We start from the raw sequence: 12,213 nt of genomic DNA on the forward strand, positions 1-12,213 counted from the left end.
GCTACCCCTATATCCTGCCGGGCTCCTCTGTCCATGGGATTCTCCAGGCAAGAATACTGGAGTGGGTTGCCTTGCCCTTCTTCAGGGGATCTTCCCATCCCAGGGATTGAACCTGAGTCTCCTGCATTGCAGGCAGATTCTTTACCATCTGAGCCACCAGGGAAGCCCAGGAGATATGGAAACTCTTGGCTAAAAGCTGTGCAAATGAAGCAGCTGATACCACGATGGGAGAAGGTGAAGGATGGGTGGTGGCCTTGGCTTTGGATGGTCTGAAGAATTGAATGTGCGCCTTTGATCCTCAGCCCTGGTTCAGAGTCCCCTTTCAGTCTTCCTCCCTCTACTGCCTTCTTGTCTTCCACAGCTAAAGTCTGATGTCAATGGGGAGAAGGGACGTCAAAGATATTGAGGGTATAATAGTCAGGATCCCAGAAGAAAACAGGTGGTGCACTCAGGAAGGGTTTAACTGAAGACAGTTTGGTAGAGAGACCTGAGAGCAGGGAGAGGAGGGCAAGAGAACCAGCATGGGATGGTGATGCACACAGGGACTGGCAGTCACAGGCAGCTGTCACTGCAGAGGGGAACCTTGTTATTGCAGCCCTGCAGGAACTGGAGCTGTGGAAGGGGAGTGACCCAGCTGGAGCTGAACCCATAAAGACAGCCCCATGGGCAGGCCTGGTCCAGGCAGGGAGGAAAGCAGGAGGTGAATACCCTGACCTCTCTCTCCTCCACTCCTTCAATCTCCTTCAGTGCCTCCCATTGGCTGAAACCCAGTTAAAAAACCAGAAGGCAGGGAATAGAATCTAAAAAAGAGTGGAGATATATATATATATATATATATATATATATATATATATTCTTGTATATATGTATAACTGACTCACTTTTGCTCTGTAGCAGAAACTCAACACTGTAAATGAACTGTACTCCAATTAAAAAAAAAAAAAGACCCAGAGAGCAACGGAACCTGGCTGATACAGGTTCCTGAGAGGTCAGCCTCTGGGGCAGAGAGCAGGGCTGAGAAGTATGGGGCCTGGATGCAGCACAGTGGGACTGTGTGCAAATGGAGAGTGACCAACATTGGGAAATGACACGAGAGGTGGACAAGTGGGTTGGGAGGTGTGAGATCAGGGTCTGAGTGGCTGTGTTGAAAGTCTTAGATTGGTGAATCCAGTTGCAATTGGAGTTGCGCTCATGCCCGGATGCTGGGCATGGTCAGGGTCTGGAGCACAGAAGGATCTCCCAGTGGTGAGAAGTCAGTCATCTCTTCTTCACCTAAGATCCTGACCTATGTGCTCCTTTGCACCTAGGGGAGCCCTCCCAGCCTTCCAACAGCAGCTGGCCCCCAAGCGAGAATGGGAGTGATGCTGAGGCCACCCCGGCTGCAAACCTCACCTTCTCCTCCTACTACCAGCACTCCTCCCCAGTGGCTGCCGTGTTCATTGTGGCCTACGTACTCATCTTCCTCCTCTGCATGGTGGGCAATACCCTGGTCTGCTTCATCGTGCTCAAGAACCGGCACATGCGCACTGTCACCAACATGTTTATCCTCAACCTGGCCATCAGCGACCTGCTGGTGGGCATCTTCTGCATGCCCACCACCCTTGTGGACAACCTCATCACTGGTGAGTAAAGGCAATGGAGGCAGCTTCCCCCTGAAATCACGGCTGGCCTGATCTCCTGGCCAAGGTGCCGTTGTCTCAAACTCCCCAGTCTTATGGCTGAGGGATTAGACTAGAAATAACAGATACAATGAATTAATCATTTGCTTTGTTCCAGGCTTTGTGTGACTTATTCTTCCTGCATTATTTTAGCTAATCCTCACAACAATCCAATGAAGTATGCATTATTGTTATCCCCAATTGATGGATGAGGAAACTGAGGCTCAGAGTGATTAAGGGGCGGTTCTGTAGTTTACACAACTAAGTGTCAAGTCCCACATTCTCACATCTGTATTTCTAACCACTGCACCTTTCAGTCCTACTCTCCCAGGGAGCTTCCATCTAGTTCTGGGCAGAACTAGAACCGGCAGGAAGAAGTGGTAAGGAGGCAGGTTTCCTCTGAATAGGTACCTAAAAACTAATTTGAGATGTTCTCCACCAAAGGGTTCCTGCCTACAGGTGTTGTGCTCCCTGTCACTGGGAGTGTCTAAGTAGGGACTGGCTGGCTGCTTAGCAGGGATCTGGTAGAGGGATTCAAGCAGAACTAGGCCACCCGACTTCTAAATTCCTGCCCAGTATCTAGAAATGTCAGAAGGATCCCACTATCATCTACCTTCTCCCAGGATTCACTTTTCTTGTTTCAGAGTAAGGCGCCGCAGAGTCTAGATGGGAAGGACTAGTTTCCAGAGCTGGGGAGACCCCTAGAGGCCTGTGCCTGCAGCTTCTGAGCTCAGAGCTCCCAGAAACAGGATTCAGAGCCTGGACAGCCCCATTTGGAGTGACTGTGGTGTCTCTGTGGTATAGCTGGTTAGCACGTTGGGCTGTTAACTGAAAGGCTAGTGGTTCAAGCCCACCCAAGGATGCTCTCCCTTATGCCAGCCATTTGGGCTTCCCAGGTGGCTCAGCAATAAAGCATCTGCCTAGAATGCAGGAGATACAGGAGATGCAGATTCTATCCCTGGGGTTGGGAAGCTCCCCTGGAGGAGGAAATGACAACCCACTCCAGTATTATTGCCTGGAGAATCCCATGGACAGTGGAGCCTGGCAGGCTACAGTCCATGGGATCACAAAGAGTCAGACATGACTGAGCACACACTACCACACACCACAGCTGATGTGAGGTTGGGGGACTCACAAACCCAGAAAGTGAAGCCAGGGCTGTCACTTTCCCCTTGGCTGTCCTCTGGCTAAGCCTGGTGGGGTCTTTAATCACAGCTGAATCACAGGTTCTTTCAGGGATGCTGAACAGAGGCCGTGCATCCTTCTTCCCCAAACACACACAAACATATGCATGCACACACACATGCACATGTGCATACACATAAAGGCGTGCACACATGCTTGCACACTCACCAGTTAACAATAGTCTGGTGAGGTCACTAGTTGGTTACAGTAGTGTCTGCCAGTCCTTTTTTATCTGTATAAACCGTTGTTTATTTAACAACTTCTTAATGTGGGCATTTAGAGTTTCTCTGATATTTTGCAGTTACAACAGTGCTACAATGAATAACCCTGTGCATCTGTATTTTGTGTCATCAGAGGTGTATATTCAGAGTAGAGTGAGATTGTTAGATCTAAAGACAAGTGCATAAATTAGGCATTGCCTAGTTCCCCCCTAGAAGGACTGTAATGATTTGCATTCCCACCAGTGATGTCTGAGAGCTCCTGTTTCTCCACAGCAAGTATCATTTGCGTTTTTTTAATTATGAATGAGGTTTGAACATTTTTTCATGATTTTCCATCTACTCTCTACAGCAATATTGACTTTCCATGACATTTAAACTCCCTGGCACCCTGATCAAACTCTCAGCACTGATCCATAGTGATTTAGAGACAAAGAGACTGTAAATTAATCTCCCCCTTCATTTTCACATCTGTAAAAAGGAGACAGTAATGGGGCTGTGGTGAGGACTGAGTGGGCCAGTGCCTGGTACCTCATAAGGGTGCAGACAGAAAATCAACATGGCAGAGGCTGTTGGTGAAAGAAGACCCCAGTCTTGGGAGATGACCCCTGTCCACAGGCACAACAGGCAAGAATAAGCTGCCCCTCCCCATCCCAAGCCTAGAGGGTTGGAAACACCAGGTAGTTACCAACACAGAGCCTCAGGTAGCCAAGATGTGAACCTGGCTACCAGTCCTGAAAGCATGTGTGACCCAGGTCTCATGAGAAAGCAGAAGCTCAGGGATCAGAGTGAGGACATCAAGTACGATGGGCTAGAGCTGCTTATACCTCCCCCAACTTGTGAGTCAGGATGGATCTGTCCTAGTGGGTCTCCACTTCGGCTGCCACTTAAATCTCCTGGGTCGATTTGGAAAATATGGTAGTTTGAGTCCCACCCTTAGAGATTCTGTTTGTAACTAGTCTGGCATGGTCCTGGGCACTGATCCTTTTCCAAGCTCTCAGTTGATTCTAATGAGCAGCCAGGTTTGAGAACTACTGGCCTAAAACTTGGAGCTGGGCTATGGGAGCAGAAAGCCAGACAGGGCTGGATGGTTCTAAAGCTCATGGAGAAAAATTGTTGGTCAGTATAAAGGCTGTCTCTAGTAGGACTGTCCACAGAGATACCGGCCGGTCAGCTCCTCACTCCTGGAAGCGTGTAAGCAGAGGCGGAATGACAACCTAGCTCGACTGGAGGAAAGATACAAGCCACAGAGGGGACTGGCCCGGATGGCTGGAGGTCTCTGGCTCTTTGTGGATGAGGCGTCTCTCACTCTGATGGCCTCTGTCATTGCAGGGTGGCCCTTCGACAACGCCACATGCAAGATGAGCGGCTTGGTGCAGGGCATGTCTGTGTCTGCTTCCGTTTTCACGCTGGTGGCCATCGCTGTGGAAAGGTGAGAGGGTTCCTGGCTGGGTTATCCTGGGCTGACTGGGACACAGCATGAGGATTAGCTGCTGTTTCCACTGCCAGGCCTGCAGAAGGCCAGGACTGCTCTGTGGTCTGTGGTCCTGAACCACAGAGGGAAGGGTGGTGGGGCTGCCTGCCCTCTAGAATTGGCTGACCCAGTTGCAAGGGGGTCCTCTTCCCTCTCCATGAGCCCTTTCAATAAGGGTGCTTATCCCAGAGCAAGGGAGGCAGGAAGGTAAGTTGGAGGGCTGCCTAGCTGGATGACCTTGGGTAGGTCATTTAACTACGCTGAGCCTCCGTTTTATCACCTGTCAAATAGTCCATACCCTGCCGGGTGGCTGGGAGGCTTCAGTGAACTTCTGTTTGTAAAGCTGATACATAGTACCTGGTACGGAGACCATATGTCAGCAGTTAATAGTATTCATCTTTACACCCACACCCTCCTCCTTGTCTTCTTCCAAACTCAGGCACTATTAGCTCCACCCTTCCTAGAATCTAGTGTCCTCATCATCCCTCCACTTCTGCCCTCATCAAATCCAGTCTTTTGTGACCCAGTGAAGAAGGCAGCTGGGGAGACAGAACTGGGTCCCCATCTGCAAGGCCACTAATTAGCTGGGTATTTAGGGGAAGTCCTCCTTCATTGGTCTTCATTTTGTTGTCATTGTTAATGATGACAATGTCTCCCAGTGGTGTTTGGGTATTCTTCAAGTTCCTATCTCCTCTGGGAACACTTCCTGGTCTGTCCTAGGATCCTTCTCCATTCATTAAGTGCTATTGCACTTAGAGCCAGTACTATGTGCTTTAAGAATTATTTGTTTTCTGGCAGTTCCTTAAATATTTGATGTTATGAAACCAGGAGGCCAAAGTCAGGTAGGTTGAGAAAATAAGGCTTGAGACAAGCTGTGGGAGAAGTGGCAAGTGCTGTCAGGGGGGAAAAGGATAGGAGGGAGGAGAGCAGGACAGTTTGGTGAAGTGGAAAGAGCAGTTGGCTGGGAGTCAGCTGTGTTCTAGCGCAGGTTTAGCCCTTAAATTGCCCCATGACTTTCCTAAACTAGATGGGCACCTTTGACCAGGAGAACGGGGTTCATGTATTTTTTGAAATGCTTTAGGAGATTCTAATGCACAGTGAGGGCTTACGGCTGCCAGTTTATATGGCAGAGTGGAGCAAGACAAATCTGTATTCAAGCCTGGTCCTTGGTACTAGCTAGGTGTGTGACCCTGAGCTAGTTACTTAACTCCTCTGAATCCCATATGTAAAGTAAGGGTGTAATAATAATCACAGTTGAGACATCCTAAGGAGGAAATGGTGCAGAACTGTCTTGATACTATGGAGGCACTGTTGGAAGGATGCTGGCTAAGATGACATAGGGAGAGCCTGTCACATAGACTCCACACCTGAGCTCCCAAGGTTTTCTGGAGAAGCCATAAACAGCTAAAATTTGTTTTCTTTGATACAACTACCCAACCGGCCTACTCAGGGACAGAATCTGCCAACTAAGTCACTGCTTGCTGCCAGCTACTCAGTTTATCCTCCAAAATGCACGAACAGGATTCAGTTCTTGTGAAACCTGCCCTTTAGTCTTGTTCCATGGCCACCCAACCTTGGAGTTGATTGCCCTACAGGTGAGAAACCAATTTGCTTGTCAACGAACATAATTAACACCCGAGCCTTCTTTGACACCGCCTAAGGTGCAATGGTGGAGGTGAAGTGCCCCAGCCCCGCCATCCCCCAGCCCTCTGCCCTCCATGGGGTTGGCACTCATCCCTGGGCCCTCCCAGACCCCCTGCTTTTCTTTCCTCCGTCACAGGTTCCGCTGCATCGTGCACCCCTTCCGCGAGAAGCTGACCCTGCGGAAGGCGCTGGTCACCATCGCGGTTATCTGGGCGCTGGCCCTGCTCATCATGTGCCCCTCGGCCGTCACGCTGACCGTCACGCGCGAGGAGCATCACTTCATGGTGGACGCCCGCAACCGCTCCTACCCGCTCTACTCATGCTGGGAGGCCTGGCCCGAGAAGGGCATGCGCAAGGTCTACACGGCCGTGCTCTTCTCGCACATCTACCTGGCGCCGCTGGCGCTGATCGTGGTCATGTACGCGCGCATCGCCCGCAAGCTGTGCCAGGCGCCGGGGCCCGCCGGCGCCGGCGGCGAGGAGGCGGCGGGCGAGGGCGGGCGAGGCGCGCGGCGCAGGGCGCGGGTGGTGCACATGCTGGTCATGGTGGCGCTGTTCTTCACGCTGTCCTGGCTGCCGCTCTGGGCGCTGCTGCTCCTCATCGACTACGGGCAGCTGAGCGAGCCGCAGCTACACCTGGTTACCGCCTACGCCTTCCCCTTCGCCCACTGGCTGGCCTTCTTCAACAGCAGCGCCAACCCCATCATCTACGGCTACTTCAACGAGAACTTCCGCCGAGGCTTCCAGGCCGCCTTCCGCGCCCAGCTCTGCGCGCCGCCGTGGGGGAGCCACCGGGAGGCCTACTCCCAGCGGGCCAGCCGGCTCCTGCGCACGCGAGCGTTCGTGGAGGTGCAGCCCAGCGACTCAGGCCTGCCCTCCGAGTCGGGCCCGAGCAGCGGAGCCCCCAGGCCCGGCCGTCTCCCGCTGCGCAATGGCCGCGTGGCTCACCATAGCTTGGCTGCCGAGGGTCCCGGCTGCTCCCATCTGCCCCTCACCATCCCAGCCTGGGACATTTGAGGGGGATGCGGAGCGCAGGCCTCTGAACCCGAGGGCCACGACCGCACATGTGACACCCAGGCATGACAGCGTCTGGTGTGGTGTTAGGAGAGGCTGCCATATGTCTCCCTCTCAAACACAAGGCAGTGAACTGTTGTTAGTGGAAGCTTCTCCATCACCTTCCCCCTCAGACAGAGGCAGAGGAGGGGAAAGAGAGAGGAGCTGTTTCCCTGAAATCCTCTGCAGCAGAAGCCACAGGGATCATTAGGCATCATCTCACTGAGAATTCAGTGAGATGGGAATAGGGGTTTCTTTGGGAATAGGGTTTCTTATCCCCCTTCTGGGGCTTCCCTGGTGGCTCACTGGTAAAGAATCTGCTTGCCAAGTAGGAGATGCCAGTTGAATCCCTGGGTTGGAAATATCTCTGGAGAAGGAGATGGCAACCCACTCCAGTATTCTTGCCTGAGAAATCCCACGGACGGAGGGGCCTGACGGGCTACAGTCCATGGGGTCGCAAAAGAGTCGGACACAACTTAGTGACTGAACAATAACATACTCCTTCTACCGGTGCAAAACTGAGGCTGGAAGAGAAGATGAGACTAGTCTGTCTCTCAACTAAAGCCTGCATGACTTCAGTGCCTGCCTGTCTGGTATTGACCATCTCCAGCTGCCTCCAGCTGCCTAATCTGTGCTTAGGGCGGAGCACAGTGAAAAATGTGAATCCTAATTAGACATCTGGGAAGAAGTGAAAAGCAAGGCTGGCCTGTCCATCTGATGCCTGGTGTCCATGTCCTGGAGTCTCCTATGTATGACTGAAGCCACTCCCCTGATCCCTTCCCAAGAGAACACAGTGTGTTCTGTGTAGGTTTGTCTTGTTTGTTTCAAGTGTCTGGGGCCATTCTCTTCTCCCCAAAGTACCATTAACAGGACGTCATGCCTGAGCATGAGCTCTATAAAGAAAACTGAACACCGAAGTATTGATGCTTTTGAACTGTGGTGTTGGAGAAGACTCTTGAGAGTCCCTTGGACTGCAAGGAGATCCAACCAGTCCATCCTAAAGGAAGTCAGTCCTGAATATTCATGGGAAGGACTGATGCTGAAGCTGAAACTCCAATATTTTGGCCACCTAATGTGAAGAACTGACTCATTGGAAAAGACCCTGATGCTGGGAAAGATTGAGGGCAGGAGGAGGAGGGGATGACAGAGGATGAGTTGGTTGGATGGCATCACTGACTTGATGGACATGAGTGAGCAAGCTCCGGGAGTTGGTGATGAACAGGGAGGCCTGGCATACTGCAGTCCATGGGGTCGCAAAGAGTTGGACACGATTGAGCGACTGAACTGAGCTGAACTGATGCCTGAGCAATTGCAGAACAATCCCTAGGGAGCCTGAGTCAGTTGCAGATACTCTGGGTCTGAGCCCAGCGAAGGGGGTGTCTGTCCTCCCTCTTCTCTCATAGGACCCACCACCATCACCCAGACCCAGATCAGAGCTCACAATGTGACAAGCAGCGGCAGGGTCACAAGAAGCATCAGTTTATTTATTCACAGACAGGAGGAAAGGAGGGCAGAGCACCCACTTTCAGCTTTCCAAAACGCACCTGCTCACTAGAGCTGCAAGTACACAGTGTTCCCAACACCCTTCCCCTGCTCCCTCCAGGGCATTGTGGGGGCGAAGCTGGCCAACCAAAGCTACGGTGTCCCCTAAGGCCTCTGGGATGACAAACACTAAACCTCTCCCCAGCATGGATAGTTCATGTGCCCTAAAAAAGGATGGGATCCACCCCTTGTTTGCTCTATCTCTCACGCAGCATGCCTGCATTACCTTGAAGAGAGAGGCTTCTCTCCAGGAGGTGGGAGGAATCGGGGTTATCCTGTGATCCTTGCATGGCCCCAGTCATCTGTAGTTAACTGGATACTTCCCCCTCATCTCTATAGAACACATACTGTTGCCAGAATTTTAGTAAATAAAAAAGAAACATTTCCAGGGCAGAGAAGGTGACTCTGAGGCTCCACTAGTTTTCTTAATTGACACACAATGACTTAACCCTGTTGACTCCACTCTAAGTACTATCTATAGGAGCAGAAGAAAACTCCTAAGCCATTGTACAGTGTTTTCTACAAGCATGTCCCCAGACACGTTTGATCCATGCAAAGGGGCTAAAGGTGATGTTGCCATTCGCAAAATAACTAAGGCTCAAAAGGACCAAGAGGGGAAGGGCCACAGCGGGGCAGGGTTTGAGTTAGTTTATCTGATGGTTTCTTCCCATGCCCCTTCCTGCCTCTCAAGGAAGGTGGATTGGGGAGGAGAGGTGGAAATTCCCACAAATGCTGTTTGCCTGATGGTGAGCCAGAATACTCACAGAACCAGCAATCTCATCCTCCCGCCCCAAGCTCTCGGTCTGGGAAAGGAGTCTATTGTGTTTACTCTTGTAATTTCTGGCTTGAGCTGTTCTGTGTATGCTATCTATAACCCATGAACAGAGCAGGCTGCCAAGATCCATCATGACCCCACCCCGGTCAAGGTGTCTAGGAATGATGGAGGAGGGTCTCAGGAAAAGGTGTGCCATCCTGTCCCTCATTAACTAGTACGTGTCTGGGACCCACTTCTGGTCCTCTATCAGTGTTCTATGTCACTAGAGAATAGGCTGGAGAATTCCCAGCTGCTTGCCTTAAAGAACTCTGACTCCAGGCTCTAAAAACAGACCAGAGAAAGGGCCATCTTAAATCCGAAGGCTTGTCCCTGTGGCTGGGGGGGATCTGTTGGGAGACACTGTCTGGTCTTTCCTTTGGTGCGTGTTTTTCCCTTAGCATGGCTTCCCCAACCACAGAATCATAGCCTAGGGGGAGACCAGGGCACTCACCCAAGCCAACCTTCTATCAAGGCCCCTTTGTCTCACTTTTCCCCAAAGATGCCATGCTTTGAAAGACTGGGTTGGCCAAAAGAAAAAAAATTGCACTAGGCCATAATTCATATGTTTGCTGGTATTTTTATTTCTTTTCTAAAAAAATCCATCAAAGGCTGTGTCTGCTTGTTCAGATTTGATTTGATTCAGGCATGACTTGATGCTTTCATGAGAGGTGAGGCCTTGTGGGTATCTGTGGAGTGTTTGGTTTCTTGTGTATGTGCAAAACACATATACAACATAAAATTTGTCACGTAACTATTATTAAGTGTACAGTTCAGTGGCATTGAGTGCCTTCACACTGCTGTATAACCATCACTCTCCATTTGCAGAACTTTTTTTTAACAGCCCAAACTGCAACTCTGTACCCATTAAACAATAACTCCCTGTTTCTTCCTGTCTCTGGTAACTGCCATTCTACTTTCTGTCTCAAGGAATTCACTTTCACTTTTCACTTTGATGCATTGGAGAAGGAAATGGCAACCCACTCCAGTGTTCTTGCCTGGAGAATCCCAGGGACGGGGGAGCCTGGTGGGCTGCCGTCTATGGGGTCGCACAGAGTCGGACACGACTGAAGTGACTTAGCAGCAGCAGCAGCAGGCACCTTGTACGGGTGAAATCACACAGGATTTGTCCTTTTGTGATTGGCTTGTTTCACCGAGTATAATGTTTTCAGGGTTCCTACATGTTGTAGAACGTGTCATTTTCTTCCTTTCAAAGGCTGAGTAATAGTCCATTGTATGGATATGCCAGTCATTATCCATTCATCCACCGATGGACATTTGGGTTGCTTCCTCATTTTGTCTATTGTGAATAATATGTGGAGGTTTCAGATGCTAGACATAGTTCCTGAAAATAGTGTCTGTGTGAGCCCTGAGAACAGAGGCCCCAGGTGGGGATCCAGGATCTCTTCTGACTTGGCATGTATGGGTGATGAAGCAGTGGTTCAAGGAAAGCTATAATTTGTCTTATTCTCCTAGCCCACCCCAGCTGCTCTGAGCTGGGTTTTACTTCTTGACCAGAGTGGCTAGAAAATTGTATGTTCCCTCCATGAGATGCTATTTTATGAAGATATTTTTCTAAGTATAGCTTTATCATTCTGGCTGGTATCCTATGACCCAACACCTGGGCCCTCTCAGGGGCCTTGCCCAGTTACCCCAGGGTACACAAGAGTAAGCAACGTGGACTTCTGCCCATGTGCTGCCATTTGCCTACAGGTTGGCTGGGTCTCCTAAGGTGACTGCCTTTTCACAGGCAGCAAGTTTGGAAATGAATTGGATGTGTGATGGGGGAAAGGGCCAAAGGCCTGTGGACACTGAGCATCCCCACCCCAGAGGAACTCTTGGAGGGACTCCGTGTCCTGTCCTGCCATTTGCAGCAACGAGCGGTCATTCTAATCATGGGTCTCCACTGATGAATGGCCTCTTGACTTCACCAAGGCTACGCAGCACGCTACAGGCCAATGGGAGCTGGAGGCGGATGCCCAGTCTGGGCCCTGCACACCACAGTCTGCCGGCCGTAGGCCGAGAACTTTCTCTTGGGGCCCAGGGGATGCATGATTTGGGTTGGAATGGAGGGTAGAGTTGGCAAAGTCGGATGAGAGCCCCCCTATCATTAGTCTACTGTGTATTCATCCAGAAATCCAGGTGAGAGCCAAGCCGAGAGCTGGATAGACAAAGCATTGCTATTAAGCACTGTACCTTTTTGCATGTTTCCTCAGCTCACCCCTCAGAAGTGCCACTGAGGAAAGACAAATGAGAAGGAGGTGACCCAAATGGGCTTCACTGCAAGCAAACAATGTTGAATCAACAATAGACTCCTTGTTGAATAACCCAATTATTTATGTTTATGACATTTTATTGTTTCTCTTTTTCTCTGTCTACACAAACACTCCATTGTGGAAATTTTACAAAATTTAGATAAACAAAGAGAAGAAAATGAAAAGCACCCAAATATTGCCACAAGAGATAATTGTGGAATCATTTTCTATGTGTATATATGTTTTAAAAATTTATAACAGCTTTATTAAAGCATACTTTACATGCAGTAAAATTCACCCATCTTAACTGTACATTTTGATGAGTTCTAGCTATTGTATACAGTTGTGTAACCACCACTACACTCAAGATATTT

At 50.2% G+C, this 12,213-nt stretch overlaps 1 protein-coding gene across 1 annotated transcript; it reads left to right on the forward strand.

Annotated features, from left to right (window-relative positions):
- Window positions 1-224: 224 nt before the first annotated feature.
- Window positions 225-7,195, forward strand: NPFFR1 (neuropeptide FF receptor 1). Its single transcript, XM_043477296.1, has 4 exons — window positions 225-234; window positions 1,308-1,622; window positions 4,394-4,493; window positions 6,316-7,195. The coding sequence occupies exons 1-4, from the start codon at window positions 225-227 to the stop codon at window positions 7,193-7,195; spliced, it is 1,305 nt and encodes a 434-aa protein (XP_043333231.1).
- Window positions 7,196-12,213: the final 5,018 nt, after the last annotated feature.

Source organism: Cervus canadensis, chromosome 8 (assembly GCF_019320065.1).
Source record: "Cervus canadensis isolate Bull #8, Minnesota chromosome 8, ASM1932006v1, whole genome shotgun sequence".
Taxonomy (NCBI): Eukaryota; Metazoa; Chordata; class Mammalia; order Artiodactyla; family Cervidae; genus Cervus; species Cervus canadensis.

Excerpts from the sequence above, each read along its gene's own strand:
- NPFFR1 (XM_043477296.1), top strand. Across the intron at positions 1,623-4,393 it reads TGTGGACAACCTCATCACTG|GGTGGCCCTTCGACAACGCC; the intron begins GTGAGTAAAGGC and ends CTGTCATTGCAG. Across the intron at positions 4,494-6,315 it reads GTGGCCATCGCTGTGGAAAG|GTTCCGCTGCATCGTGCACC; the intron begins GTGAGAGGGTTC and ends CCTCCGTCACAG.